The sequence below is a fragment of the Cryptotermes secundus genome, unplaced genomic scaffold, assembly GCF_002891405.2.
Source record: "Cryptotermes secundus unplaced genomic scaffold, Csec_1.0 scaffold374, whole genome shotgun sequence".
Lineage (NCBI taxonomy): Eukaryota > Metazoa > Arthropoda > Insecta > Blattodea > Kalotermitidae > Cryptotermes > Cryptotermes secundus.
The window spans coordinates 1,179,074-1,191,899 of NW_019741302.1; the positions used below are offsets into that span (position 1 = coordinate 1,179,074).

Here is a 12,826-nt window from a genome sequence, read left to right on the forward strand (position 1 = left end):
CAGTAGATCAGAAACATCTGGAAAGTTTCGAAATGTGGTGTTGGAGAAGAATGGAGAAGATCAGTTGGACCGATTATGTGAGAAATGAAGAAGTGTTAATTAGAGTCAGTGAGCAGAGGAATATCCTACATGAAATAAGAAAACGGAAGGCTAATTGGATTGGTCATGTTTTACGCAGAAACTGCCTTCTAAAAGAAGCTATCGAAGGAAAGATAGATGGGCGGATAGAAGTGACAAGAAGACGAGGAAGAAGACGTAAGAAGATGCTGGATGACCTTGGGGACAGAAGAGGATACTGTCATTTGAAGGAGAAAGCTGTAGATCGCATTAAGTGGAGGAATTGTTTTGAAAGAGACTGTGGACCTGTCGTCTTGACAGATTACTGATGATGATGATGATGATGAGTAATGAAGTTCAGCTTATGTGATTTCTAAAATAACATTCAAAATTTCAATCTGCAAGTCCTACAAAGTGTACATGTTGTTTCTATGAACTTTCTGTTTCAAACTTTCCCACTGATAAAACTCGCATAAAATGGTGCACCACCAGTATCTTCTACAGATGAAACATTAAGATTTCTGTTTCTTGAAGAATAAATGCTTTAGAGACGCCAGTTTCTTGAGACAACTGACTTTTTGGACTCAATTCAAGTCTCATGCAAGGATCCAGTTCCTGCCATTACCTCTATAAACTGAAAAAAAACATAATTTGCTGGCTATATCTGACAACACATACTGCCAATGAAATTTCTGAATGTATTTGTCTTGTGACTTCTTCCTTCATATAAAACTGTCAACAAATACACATTGTTCAATATTATATCTCATCATGGTTCACCATGAACACCACAAATGCTCACAGCTGACTGATTATAAACAAACATAAGCACCTGACACATGAACTGCGCACTTATCAATTCAGCTGTGTAGTGGCTCATTCTGTTTATGTCAGGCACATAAATTACTGCATGCTGATTGCAAACTGCTAAATGACTGTTTGAACCAAATGCTGTGACTGCTGGCTTAACTCATGTACAGGATCTTAGAGAAATAGAATGCGAAGATGTGAAATGATTTGAAACAGCCTAAGACATGGTCAAATGGCATGTATAATTCTAGACACAGTGTACGTGTTGATCAGCAAAATAATTATCAAATGCTGTGCCGGTGGATTAAGTTCACAAAAAAATTAAAACTGTGTGTAAAAATATAACTTTCTGCCTTTCAGTAAACATTCAAACAACCTACATATACAGAACTATTAGGCTTATTTTGGACTCCATCCATCGTCTGGTATACACGATGTGTCCAGGATCCGTTAGGACTCATTTTTTTTTAAATTTGCCCTGCAATTCCATCTGTTGGCGAGCTGTGGCATTAAGATTCTTGAAGTTTCAGCTGTGACTGTCTATAATTTCAAAGCGCAAGCATCGCTGCATCATGTGTTCTGACCTTGAATATAACAGTACTGTTCTAACGCTCGTCGGAAAATGGCAGTTGAACAGAGAGCCAACATCAAATTTTGTTTGAAGTTAGGCAAAACAGCCGGAGAAGCATACGAAATGAAGAAAAGAGTGTACGGTAGTGATTGTTTGTGTCGCTCGAACATTTGTCGATGGTGACGGCAGGGAGGGCATTGAAGACGCTCCACGTATATCAAAGCTGAGAACAAGTCGTACTGAAGTGAGTGTGAAAAAAGTGACCGAAATCCTTGCATCAGAAAGATGTGTTTCTGCAAGACTCATTGAGGAGCTTTTGGAAATACCAGAAAGTACTGTGCATCAAATTTTGACCAAGGATTTGGGCAAACGGAAGGTCTGTGTGCTGTTTGTACCGCATGCGCTGCCAGGCGATGAAAAACATGACAGAGTGGAATATTGCAAAGACATGTTATGGTCGACCCAAAGTGATACAAAATTTACAAAAACAATTGTTACTGGTGACGAGACATGGTGTTTTCAATATGAGCCTCTCACAAAGTGGCAGAGTGCAGCATGGTTGAGCCTAAAGAAAGTGAGCATGCAAAAGAGTCGAATAAAGACACTGCTAACAATTTTCTTTGATAGGAATTTCTGCCAGAAGGTCAAACAGTGAATTCTGATTATTATCTCGGAGTCCTCAATCGTTGGTGGGTGAGAATTCTTCGAATTCGACCTGAACATCAAGAGCAAGGTTCCTGGTCGCTCCTCCACAACAATGCCCCACCCCACAAATCGAAGATCGTGTGCAATTTTTCGGGCAGAAAAGGGATCACAGTCCTTGATCATCCTCCGTATTTGCACAGATTTGGCTCCAGAAGATTTCTGGTTGTTCCCAAAAGTTAAGTTGGTGATGAAAGGAGACTGTCACGACACCATCCAGGACATCCAAAGGGAATGTACCGCAGTTTTAAATGCGATTCCAAAAAAGAGTACAGTGACTGTTTTCAAAAACTTTTCAATTGATTCCAGCTATGTATTGATTCAGAAGGAGACTATTTTGAATAAAAAGAGTGAAATTTTGAAAAAAATTCACGTCTTGTATTTTTAATGAACACAATCCTAACATACCCTGGACACACTGTATATAAGACAAGAAACCACAACATTTTGGATACAGATCCAGTCTCTGAAACATTATGGTTTTTTTTTGTCTTATATATACCAGATGATGGATAGAGTCCAAAATAAGCCTAATAGTTATGTACAGCATACACCATCATCAGAATCCTTTCAAGTCAACCTACATATAATCCATCAAATATCTGAATGTTAAAGAATCTTTTTGTCTTTCTACCCAAAAATGTGAAAAAAGAAAAGAAAACTGTGTGATTTCACACGCTGTTTTGTAGATTCAGGTGTTTGAGAACAGACAGAGGGAGCAGCAGGAGGGTGGAGAAAACTGTCTAATGAGGGACTTCATAAATGATACTCATCACCAAATACATTACTTGGATGATCAAAACGAAGGGATGAGGGTGTGATATGTAGCATACAAGGGATGAGAGAAATCCATAAAAAGTTTTGTGAGAAAACCTGAAGGGAAGAGACAAACTGCAAGACCTAGACATTGGTGGGAAAATAATATTAAAATGGAATTAAACAGGGTGGATTGAATTCATCTAGCTCAGGAATGAGTCTAGCAGTAGGCTGTTTAGTATAAGGTAATAAATGTTTAGCTTCAATAAAAGATTAAAAAGTTCTTGACTGTTATGTTCTCAAGAACGACTCCACTCCATGGAGTAATTTGTTTAAAATCTGAAAATACAGTCATGTGAAAATGTAGTTAACATACAGAAACTTTGTATGCTTTGGAGTTCTCTCCGATCTCATAACTGTATTATCCACGCAATAAGGCAACAGAATTTCCAAACTTTCACAAACTTTGAACAAGACTTACACCCGTCCCCACACGCTTTACTTCGACGCGGTGTATGCCTCGACTAAATTCAGCAGAATGAGTCTTATATCTCAGGGGTACACGGGTGTTGGCTCGCTTACGTCGTTTTTTGGATGCAGGCTCGATCGGTTAACCCCCTAGCACAGGTTCTACAGGAACACCCTCACTACCTGGCTTCTACTCCCTGACTCCCCGGCTTCCACTCACTAACTCCCTCCTTACCCCCACTGCTGCTTCCAGAAACCACGTTCTTAGCCATCTCGAACTTTCCACTGGGAGGTTTTCATGACCAAATACACGGATCCCTTCCGGTCTGCACACCTTCTCGAACGTTCTCGAAGCTTCGATCCACAGGTCCTCCACCCCCACAGGCACGGACAAGGGAAGGTATACCTACTCCCCCTTGAATGCAATGGACTCACCAACCTCCCTTCTGTCCCTCGCAACAAAAGGCCAGTTCAGAGGACCATGATCCCTCCGGGGCATCTCATTTCTACAGCTAAACTTAACCGTTACTTACAAACAAATAAGACTTTCCGTGAAGGATGCGTACGGTTACAGACTTAAAGGGCAAAGTAACAAATACTGATTGAATGTGATGAAAACTAACCTGTGCTGTGACAACAATAACCAGTATTGTAGCAAACACACTGCCCAGCAGCATGTGATCTGAGAGAACATGACCTGCAGGAGACAGTCCATCTTTGTATGTACCTGTTGAAGAGACAAATACGTTACAAGAGGAAGGGAAACCTGGAAAGATCACTTTTTAATTCTATCAAAAAATGGTGAAATAGAGCTGGATTCCTTCTACTATTATGGTGCTTACACACACGCACCCATGCAGATAAATACACACACATAATATAGCTCAGCATACAAATGGACACTATCTGGTGGTTATACAGGGATGCAGCCTTTCAACACCAGTGCATCAGTTGTCGCTTTTGCTACTTCTTCAGCTGCAGCAACAACAATGGGTGAATGTTACTGGCCCACTTGCAGTATCTATCTTGCATACAAGTATATCTCAGAATTGCTTCCCTCTGCATAACACAGAGCACACAACTCTCCTCACTTTTACAGCTCATCAAACACCAATATCAGAGTGAACCTTTGTGTAGAAGACATGGATTTCCTGTGCTTCAACATACTTTTTGGTGCTGGTGCTACAGAAATTGGTACATCATGTGGACACAAGTGTGGTTTCACAAAGTAATGGATTCAACAAGTCTGCAGGTTCCCTTTGTGATGGAGAAAGGTAAGTTTTCATCAGAAAACTGAGTGCCTTACATGAATACTCCATGAAGCATAAGTCAGCTACGAAGTGTCAGAAGTTATCATCTTTTCTTTAGGTGAGGTTTTGTTTTATTTGGACACATGAACACACAAAACAACATATATTAAGGACTAAAAATTCACTTCTTATACATGATGTTCCGCTCCATGATGTAAATGTTGGTGCTTGGTATGTTCTGAGTATGGGGAAAAATACAGGCCCTGTGTTTTCTGTGGATACAACTGCTGAGAGAGACAGAATGCGGATACTGCAAGCTGACCAGTAACCTTCACTCTGTGACCCTGCTGCTCACTCACTATTTCTGCAGATGATGCAGTGATCACAAATACTTGTAAGGCTGCACCTCAGCAAAACCACCAAGAGCCTCCCTGTATATATGCACACCTGATGCACAGTTATTCTTGGTCAACCTGTGTTATGCGCCCCAATACTGAATGTGTTAGGAAGAGAAAATCTTCGATAAGTGATGAAATGAAATGGGGCAACTGCAACTTACCATATGGTATGAGGAAGAGCACACAGGATGTGAAGAACCCATGAAGTGCACTGCGCAGGAACTCTCGCTTGTTGAACAACAGGTTACAATGACCAGGTGTGTAGAGCTTTGGATAACATAAACTATACCGGTCACTCACATCCTGGTCAAAGATACCCAGTGCTAGGACCGGCAATGATGTGTAGAACAGGTTGTACACAGATATGAACATTGGATCGAATACTGTCTGTAACAAAGACAAACCTGGAAAACTGAAATAAAGTTGGTATATATCTTTGAACAGCTTCTTTATAGTCTAACTGTATATTCAAATGTACCTACTGTATGCCCAGACATAATCAGCTTTAAAAATTCAAAAGACTCAATTATTGACAAAGACAGTTACAGCAGACAGATAAGTGAGAGAACATGATAACACATGTGTATAACATCAATATTCTGTTTCATCTCACTTACCATAGTTCCGTCCCAACACGTTTTCTTTCAAATGTGAACTAATTACACAAAAATGTCTCTGCACACATATTCCCTTACATATGTTCTACTGAGAATGGTGGATCAGACACTTCATGCTTCAAAACCTGACACATATCATATTACTCTGAATATAAGACAGACTTTTTCACATTTTTTCCCACTGAAAAACTGAGGCGCATCTCAAATTTGAATAAGTATTCACCACTTTGCAAACTTTCCATGGGGTAGCCTGGAAATAACCTTATCTAAACACATTCATAGTGAACCATCAAGCCACATCATCCCACCCCCACATTTAATTGTGAGTCAAACCCCAACTTTCAGTTCAGTCATTGCCTTACATTTTATCACTGAGGTGTATTTTACACATGATGCCGCATTCAAAAGAAAAGTTATTCTGTGCGCTGAAAAGCTAGGTAATCATGCAGCTGGTAAAAAGTAGAAGCAGAAATTTACTAACTCCAAGGCCCGGATGAAACACAGAAATATTAATGAAGATTCTATTCCTCTTCAAGGGGAAGTTAAACTGTGATGAAATAAAAAGGTTACACATGAAAATAAAATACCATTCTTAACAATTTTTGGGATTGATTTAACACTAAAGCCTCACAGCAAATTTTACTTACAGACACTAACACACATGCAGGAGTGACTGGAGTATGTGGTATTCAACAGTAGTGATTGTCAGAACTCTCCTCTTGTAGAAGAGGAGGTCCCATTTCAGAACATGTCAGAGGTCTTTCAAAGAACAAAAGCTTGGTCATGAGTCCTGACAGGGTCCACAATTAAGAACGACTGTTTTGGAAAGGCCAGTAGCAAATTACTGCTCTGCTCTGTATGCAGCATTTCCTTGTGAGATCTGAGGTTCTGACAGTTTATTACTCTTCTAGCCTGAAGATTGAGGCAGAGGATCCCTCCAAAACACTAGGAGATATACACCAACATGACTATACTGTGTCATATCCCAGAAAAAAAACAGTGACCATCTACACACTGTTTACTTCTTTTATCATATTATTTGTGCTGGAAAATGCATGTAAATATATTGTAAACGTGACATTTACCTGAGCACTGAAACCACAGAAGAAAGCAAACCAGAAGTGGCACAGTGTGAAGGCAAAGTTCTTGTAGAAAAAGTAACGCAGGAACTTGCACATGCGGTAATATGACCAACGCCCATGTACCAGCAGCAGGCGCTCCAGGAACCTAAACTGGGCAATGGAGTAGTCTGATGCCAGGACAGCCTGCATGCCTTCCTGCCCACTGATACCAACTCCTATGTGTGCTGCTTTGATCATGGAAACATCATTAGCTCCATCTCCAATAGCTAATGTCACTGCCTTCTTGTTCTTCTTAATCAGTTCTACTACCATTGCCTTCTGTAGTGGTGTTACTCGACAGCAGATAACAGACTTGCCTGAAAATTTAAATAGATAAGTAATAAAACAAGAAACTTCATTTCCATAGGCATAACATCTGCAACTAAGATCAGTGACAAGGTGCCATTCTCTAGCTGAACTACTGTTTTATGAGGTGTATCAGAAAGTTCCAGGACTAGGTCAAAGAGAAATGCTGGCTTAACTTGTTCAATTGTGGCTGCCATTTTCTTCAAAATAGTCTCCTTGGGAACGTATACAGCAATCCCATCATTTCTTCCATGCTTAGAAAGCATACTGGAAGTCATTTTCCTTAATGCTGTTGAGTACTGCTTGCTATTTATTCCCTCTGGATGTCAGACAGTTTCAAAACACTGTCCCTTCAGTTTAATTTTCAAATTGGGAAACTAAGCAAAATCACAGGGGGCTAAGTCTGGTAAGTAGGGAGGTTGGGGAATGACAACCATGTTCCTGTTAGTCACAAACTCTGTGTTTTTCAGGGATATGTGGGCGGGCGTGTTGTCGTGATGAAGGAGCAATGCTGTGCATGTTCAAATTTTCTGTTAAGATCTCTTGGGAAACTCCGTTAACTGATCCCAATGGTATCTGTGAGCTCAAGGACTGTTTTGCGACAGTCTTCATGGATGAGTTCTCAGATTTTTTCAACATTTTCTGTTGTTTTACTGGTGCTTGGTTGCTCTGAACGTTATCTTCAGCTGACATTCGACTGGCCTTGAAACGTGAATGCCATTCAGAAACCGCTGTCCAGCTTAAAAAAATGTTCTCCAAAAGCCTCATAAAGCATTTCAAGTTTCAGCAGGGATTTACCGAGCTTCATGCAAAACTTGATGCAGATATGGTGCTCAATTTTGCCATCCATCACAGACAAAACAAAACAGTAAGTCAAAAAAAGCACTCGTGTAAAAACAACGCGTGTTGACAGCAGGGTGTCACATGGAAGACTGATTTAATTAGCCTGCAGAAGTGTGAACTTGGGCTCCCTTCTTGTCTTCTTTCACTGAGGTAGTTACAACAGTAACAGTCCAGGAACTTTCCGATACCACCTTGAATATGAAACCAAGGATACATAAATTACATAAAATTTGTTAACAGAGGTACAAGAGAAATGATTATAGTGGAACTGCTGTTTAAGGTTTCTCTTGGAACCAGTCACTTTAACATTATTTGGAAAAAGATCATAAACGGGAGTCATTACTGATCCTTGAAACGGAGAATTAAGTGAGGTAAAACCTTAAACTGAGGAAAACTAAAATCTGATGACAAAAATTACATACTTAAGGGTCTTGGCTAATTCAATTACCAACCGTTTAAATTTCCTAAAGGAAGATCAATAGTGGTTGTATGTTATCAGTTCTAAAGGGTTCTGTGAATGGTATATCACATTTTGGATTACTGAGTTTCTAGATTTTGTCTATCATCTAGTATTCTGAAAGAACATATTTTCCAGAAACTGGAAGTTTCCATCCCCAGGTGAAACAATGGGATCAGTCAGAAAGCGCTAATCTCAGTCACCTTGTTTGGTCTATCAGAAAAAGCTATCTTAATCACTGCATCTTCATCATCAGACCAGTGACTGATATCAGCACTTTTTAACAGATCCAACTTAGCAGGTGGCTCCCTGTCACATCGCCTAATGACCAAAATATAACCAGTTTCTGAAATGTACTCTTCAGAACACCAGAAAATGGAAAGAATTCAGAGACTCAGTAAGCCCTAAAAGAAAGTTGGTCCTTGCATGAACCTTCCTCTCAGAAAAGCAAGAATCACACATACTGATGAAATGTTAAGTAAATCGGCAATACTGAACTTTCAAGAACCTCTCTGATTTCATTTCGCTGTGGACATAATTCCCTGACTATGCCAATGACTGTAAAGAGTGTAACATCATCATGCAAAATGACTTGTTACAAAAATGCTTCTGAAAATAAGAAGTGCTGGAATACTCACATTGGCTAGACACCTCAAGGAACAGTTTCTCCATCTGTGGATGTAATGCGTGGACAAGAGAGTGTCCATTAATAACAATGGCAAATCCTCCAGTGGTGTCTGATTCTTCTACACTGAGGCCCCGTTGGTATTCAGACTCACTGTAAATAGAAAAACAGTCAATTTGAATGTGTGTGATTGAAATAACACATTCAATATACAGTTGCAATGACTGGACATGAAAAATAAATTAAGCCATTTTATCATATCCATAACAACTCAAAGTTCATACTTTCTCATGTACCAGATATTATTAACTAACTCCATAGAGCAGAATCCTTCTGGAGCACCTATTTAGTCATTCAGTTGCTCAAAAAATTCCACACACTTTATGAAAACTGAAAGTTAATTATCATATATACAATAAATGAGCATGGTCCCAATTCTGAGCCAGATGAATCCTGGCTACGCTCTTAATACTTCTTCATTTTGTTAAGATTCATCATCATATTATCCTACCCTCCATTCCATGTCTTCTGAGAGGTCACTTCCCTCAAGCATTCTGACTCAAAGTTTGTATATGCAATTTTCTCCAGCCTCCTGTTATGTGCTCTCTTGTACAACCAAATATTCTCCTCCAACACCCTTATCTATGTTCTGTGTGTGTGTGTGGGTTTGTGAGCTTCCACAGTTACTTGTTGATGGATATAAATCAAATGAGAAGTCCAAAAATTAATAAGGTTAAGATTAACACTGTCACATGGGATTCAGATTAGTACAATTGGATTTATTGTCATTTATTCTCCCTGTGTACAAATGATTACTATATTTTTCTGGTATTCAGTACTTCTGTCATAATCCACTTGCTGCTAGGATATAGGATCAAATATGGATTCTCCCTAATGCATCCTGTTGTCACCAGCTCTGCTGGTCTGGTCATCTGCTGCTGGCTTTAGTCACATAGGACTCATGACCATATTTTTCTGACTGACTGCTAAATTGCTGATGGCTCTCGCCAGCACAGTCATTCTCGGTTCCAAGCCCCACAGGACTCATGACCATATCTTACTGACAGCTCTAGGAGCCTTCAGACCACATCTGGCTTGACAGGCCAGCTCAGGTAAATTGCTGTTGGCCCTCAGCACTCAGCAGCAGTCATTCTTAGTTCCGAGCACCATGGGAGTCATGATCATATTTTACTCCCTCACGACTCTGTAAGTCATGCAATTCTGGCTGGCTCTGGCATGCTGCTTTATACTGGTTTGTTGTGGACTGATTTCAAAATGCCACTTCACTGCTGCAGAAATGAGTTCTAACATACTCTCACGTGTCACACAGTGACTAAAGACATGGGTTTGGGTCGGTAATTGGATGTATTGGATACTTACAGGTCATAACTACAAATTATTATAATACTGTTGTTGATTTACACAATTTACAATCACTCCACACTAATCTTCTCAGTCTGTCTGTACTAGTCCTCATGGATTTAAAACATAGGAACTCTTTTAACAGCCTCACTGCATCATACACTCCAAATATTACACATGATGGAAGTCTTCTAATCCACATGCCTAGGTGTCATACAGCAGGATGTGGTGATTCCAGTTTCTGTTGTATTCTGCTTTGGCTGACTTCTGCAGATTATATACACAGGTATGTAGATGGTGCGCTTTGATCCTGGTGTCAATGGAATGTTCAGTCTGTCGACTGCAGATCATCTCACATTCACAGGATGCTGCACATGCCCAGAGTCTTCTAGAGCTAAGTCATCCTTCACATGTTGAAGAAATGTGGGCATTTTCTTCAGCCCACAGTCCTGATGTTTTGCTTGGACAGCACCCTGCCAATGTGAATGAACATACTGGCCTCAAGTAGACTGTGGGTGTCAGAACAGGGTGCTGAGAAGAATATTTACTTCTAAGAAGTAAAAGGATGATGGAGAAAAAGTGTATGTATACACCCACCCACCGGCACTCCCCCAAACGCACGTGCATGCACTGTCCCCCCCCTCTCTCTAAGGGTAACATGTCTGCAATAATTTGTACAAGTGATCACTGTCATAATGTTGGCATGTCACCACAATACTGTAAAACACTAAAAGCCATACCACAGATTGTACAGATAGGTGCCAGGTCACCACATAACAAATGTCCATGTTACAATTGTGATTAATCTGAATGCATGTAAGCATGCCTTCCTACTGTCTGACAGAATTGCCACACCTATATTTTTTCCACACATTTATTATACATAACCTGCAGAATCTGCAATAAAGGCATATGTTCAATAAGTACTGGCTTGTGAATGAGTTATGCCCAGTGGCATAACTCATATACTTCTTTCTTGTTCACTTAGGTATCATTTTAATTCTTGCATTTGGGTTTCACTCAGGTTTCATTCATTCATTTATTTCATTTCCATAAATCCATATAGAAACAAGTTCCATGAGATGTGGAAATAGTCAAGTTTGAATCTTAACATAGATACAATAAAAACATAGAAAAACAAGTTATAGAAATAAATTCAAGAATACATAAATAAATATAATTACATTTCAAAATAACAATTAGTATATAATAAGCAATCATATTTCTGCCAAGGCCCTTTATATATTTTGTTATGTTAATTGTAATAATAAGTGAACAATTAATAATTACTTTAGCAAAATAAAATCATCTATTAAAAAATTCATCAAGGGTGTAGAAGGAATTATTACTCAAAAAGTCCTTCAATTTGACTTTAAATTGATTAGGTATGGAAGCAATTTCTTTAAGATTATAAGGGAGTGCATTAAAGACCTTCACCGCCATGTGGGACACGCCCCTACCATANATGAACCCAAAAAGCTTTTCAGCAGAAGCTGAATTACCCCAGAATATCAAGCCATAGGACAGGACAGAATGGAAATAAGAGTTATAAATAATTTGTTTGGTTTGTTTGTTTGTTTGGTAGAGTTAGGATGGTGTATCTTCTCAGTCTATGTGTAATTTTGCTACTGTCTAGTAGGTTCACTGCTAGTGCATTAGTGTGGTTTTCTAATATTCTCAAGAATTTGGTATTTCACTGAGCAGTGTGTTAATTTGTAGATCTCAAATCTGAGAATAAAATGTGGATTGGAGTCCCGCGGGACTCGGACATGAGAATAGCTGGCTGGTGAATGCCAGCAGCAATTGTAAACGACAGACCCATCTTCTCATTAGAGAATTATGACCACAAGTGTTCAGTTGAAAAAAAATTCTGGCCATATGTCTCAAGGGGCTTGTTGCTAGGGTGAACTCAATGGTGGTACACTGCCAATAGTAAAGTAACTCTGACTTGACTCTGAGGAGTAGTCTTAGAATGAGAATGGAGCGAGTCTTAGGCAGTCATTTATTGTGAGCTGTTGTAATTGATCATGATTAACCCGTTGCCGTGGTTCGTCGTGTATGTTTTGTCAGGGATTTAAATCGTCTGGGGGGGTTCGACGTGTATGTTTCGTCCAGCTGCACACGTATGTTATAACGCCCATAATAATTGATGGTTTTGCTGTAGATTGTTAGATTTTTCACTGGCCTGTTGTCAGGAGGACTGTATTTAATGACACACGCGTTTAAGAGCGCTAAGTCGTCGTTACATATGCCTGTCTTGCAGCAACGTTCCTGTGGCTATTGCGAGCTGTTTCTGTTATGAATGATGTGTTTTCTTTGCTCCGAAGCTATAAACACCAGAGACTGATATGTGCTGGTGTTTATAATATCATATTGCCCTGAGCTGGCTATTCAATTGGAATTCTTAGAAGAGGGATGTACAAAAGTTTATGCCTGCAAAATCGATTGCTTTCGCACAGTACATAGCACCCATTTCTTAGAAA

At 39.6% G+C, this 12,826-nt stretch overlaps 1 protein-coding gene across 5 annotated transcripts in view; it reads right to left on the reverse strand.

The window, feature by feature from the left end:
• Positions 1–12,826, reverse strand: part of LOC111872695 (phospholipid-transporting ATPase ID) — a 242,203-nt gene that overhangs the window by 8,007 nt on the left and 221,370 nt on the right. For all 5 annotated transcript variants that reach the window (XM_023866826.2, XM_023866825.2, XM_023866824.2 and 2 more), the window contains 4 exons: positions 8,995–9,134; positions 6,715–7,067; positions 5,174–5,399; positions 3,988–4,091 (listed from right to left, as the gene is read on the reverse strand). In XM_023866826.2, the coding sequence (XP_023722594.1) occupies positions 3,988–4,091; positions 5,174–5,399; positions 6,715–7,067; positions 8,995–9,134 (823 nt within the window). The remainder of the gene's footprint in view (positions 1–3,987; positions 4,092–5,173; positions 5,400–6,714; positions 7,068–8,994; positions 9,135–12,826) is intronic.